The sequence below is a fragment of the Mandrillus leucophaeus genome, unplaced genomic scaffold (assembly GCF_000951045.1).
Source record: "Mandrillus leucophaeus isolate KB7577 unplaced genomic scaffold, Mleu.le_1.0 Scaffold6, whole genome shotgun sequence".
Classification (NCBI taxonomy): domain Eukaryota; kingdom Metazoa; phylum Chordata; class Mammalia; order Primates; family Cercopithecidae; genus Mandrillus; species Mandrillus leucophaeus.
This window is the reverse complement of record NW_012106474.1, coordinates 3,562,751-3,564,031: the sequence shown is the minus strand read 5'-3', so window position 1 is coordinate 3,564,031 and position 1,281 is coordinate 3,562,751. Positions and strand designations below refer to the sequence as shown.

General features: G+C 44.6%; 1 protein-coding gene across 1 annotated transcript in view; it reads left to right on the top strand.

The window, feature by feature from the left end:
- Positions 1-406: 406 nt before the first annotated feature.
- The window catches only part of KIF25 (kinesin family member 25), a 16,746-nt gene continuing 15,871 nt past the window's right edge, over positions 407-1,281 (top strand). The window contains 1 exon segment of the mRNA XM_011999608.1: positions 407-498. Coding sequence (XP_011854998.1) covers positions 407-498 — 92 coding nt within the window.

Genomic DNA, 1,281 nt, shown 5'->3' with positions numbered 1-1,281 from the left:
AGTATTGCAGGAAAAGAGTATTGCAGGTAAAGAGTATTGCAGGTAGTCGGCATCTTGGACTTTTCCCTCCCATTACTGGGAAAAACTCCAGTATTCTTTAAAGGTAAGATGTTCACAAAGCCTAAAATATTTACTATCTAGTTTTTTTTGAGAAAAAGTTTGCTAACCCTTGCCATAGATTAGGAGACTTAGAAGGCAGCAACGCTGTGCAGTGTAGATGCCATGATGAATTATCATTTCTAAAACACTGACTGGAAAAAGAAACTTACTAGACAACTGAGGAAGTGCAAACACTGACTTTTGGATGGTGCTAAGGAATAACTAACATTCATTTTTAAGGCATGGTCGTGGGAATACTGTTATGTTTTAAAGTCATCATCCTTTACAGATGTACTGGCCTTTCCAGATGAAATGAACCTCAGGTCAGCTTCCGCATGAGAAGCAGGCCAGGCCTGGGTCTGGAGCCGTCCTGGCCTTCCCAGATGAAACGGACCTCAGGTCAGCTTCAGCGTGAGAAGCAGGCCAGGCCTGGGTCTGGAGCTGGGCAATGTGCACATGGGGCTGACTTTTCTATTCTTTCTACTTTTGTATCTTGGTGTATTTTCTGAGTGAAAAGTTAAAAAGGATCTCAGCCCTGAGCATCTTCCCACACAGTGCTCACCGTACCCTCTACATCATGCATATGGCAACACCTCATAAGGGTCCCCACTCCGTGTAAAATTAATCCCGTGGCTGGAGATGACATAGATCAACTGAGCGACAGGACACCCTTGAAAATGAAGGAAGGAAAAAACGTGGTTCCAGCTAAGTCAAAACCTGTAGTTCAGGAAACTGAGTTTCACCTCAAAGCAGACCTGACCAAGCGCAACCAACCACCACTGCTGGGCAGCTGCCAGGGAGCCTGCTCTCTCACTGTGCTCCAGGCTGCTTTCAAATTGTGCAGGAAACGGCATTTTTTGGATGTTGCTTCCTATTTTGTTTTATTTGTACCTGTTTATAGACCCAGAACCACATGAAGTTTCCTTTGCAGAGCAGACATCCAATCCCATGATATCGATTCAAGTTCTGCTGAACTGACCTGGGGCCTAGGAAAACAAGATTTTTAAAAGCTTGAACACAAAAAGCAAATGTTATATATCAAATATCACTCAGAGTGTGAGTTTGACATTGTTACTGTTGGGCCCTCCACAGTAGAGCCGATTTAGTTATGGGATAATTATATCCTCCCTCTGTCCCTCTCTCTCTCCCTCCTTCCCCCTCCTCCTCCCTCCCCTCCTCTTT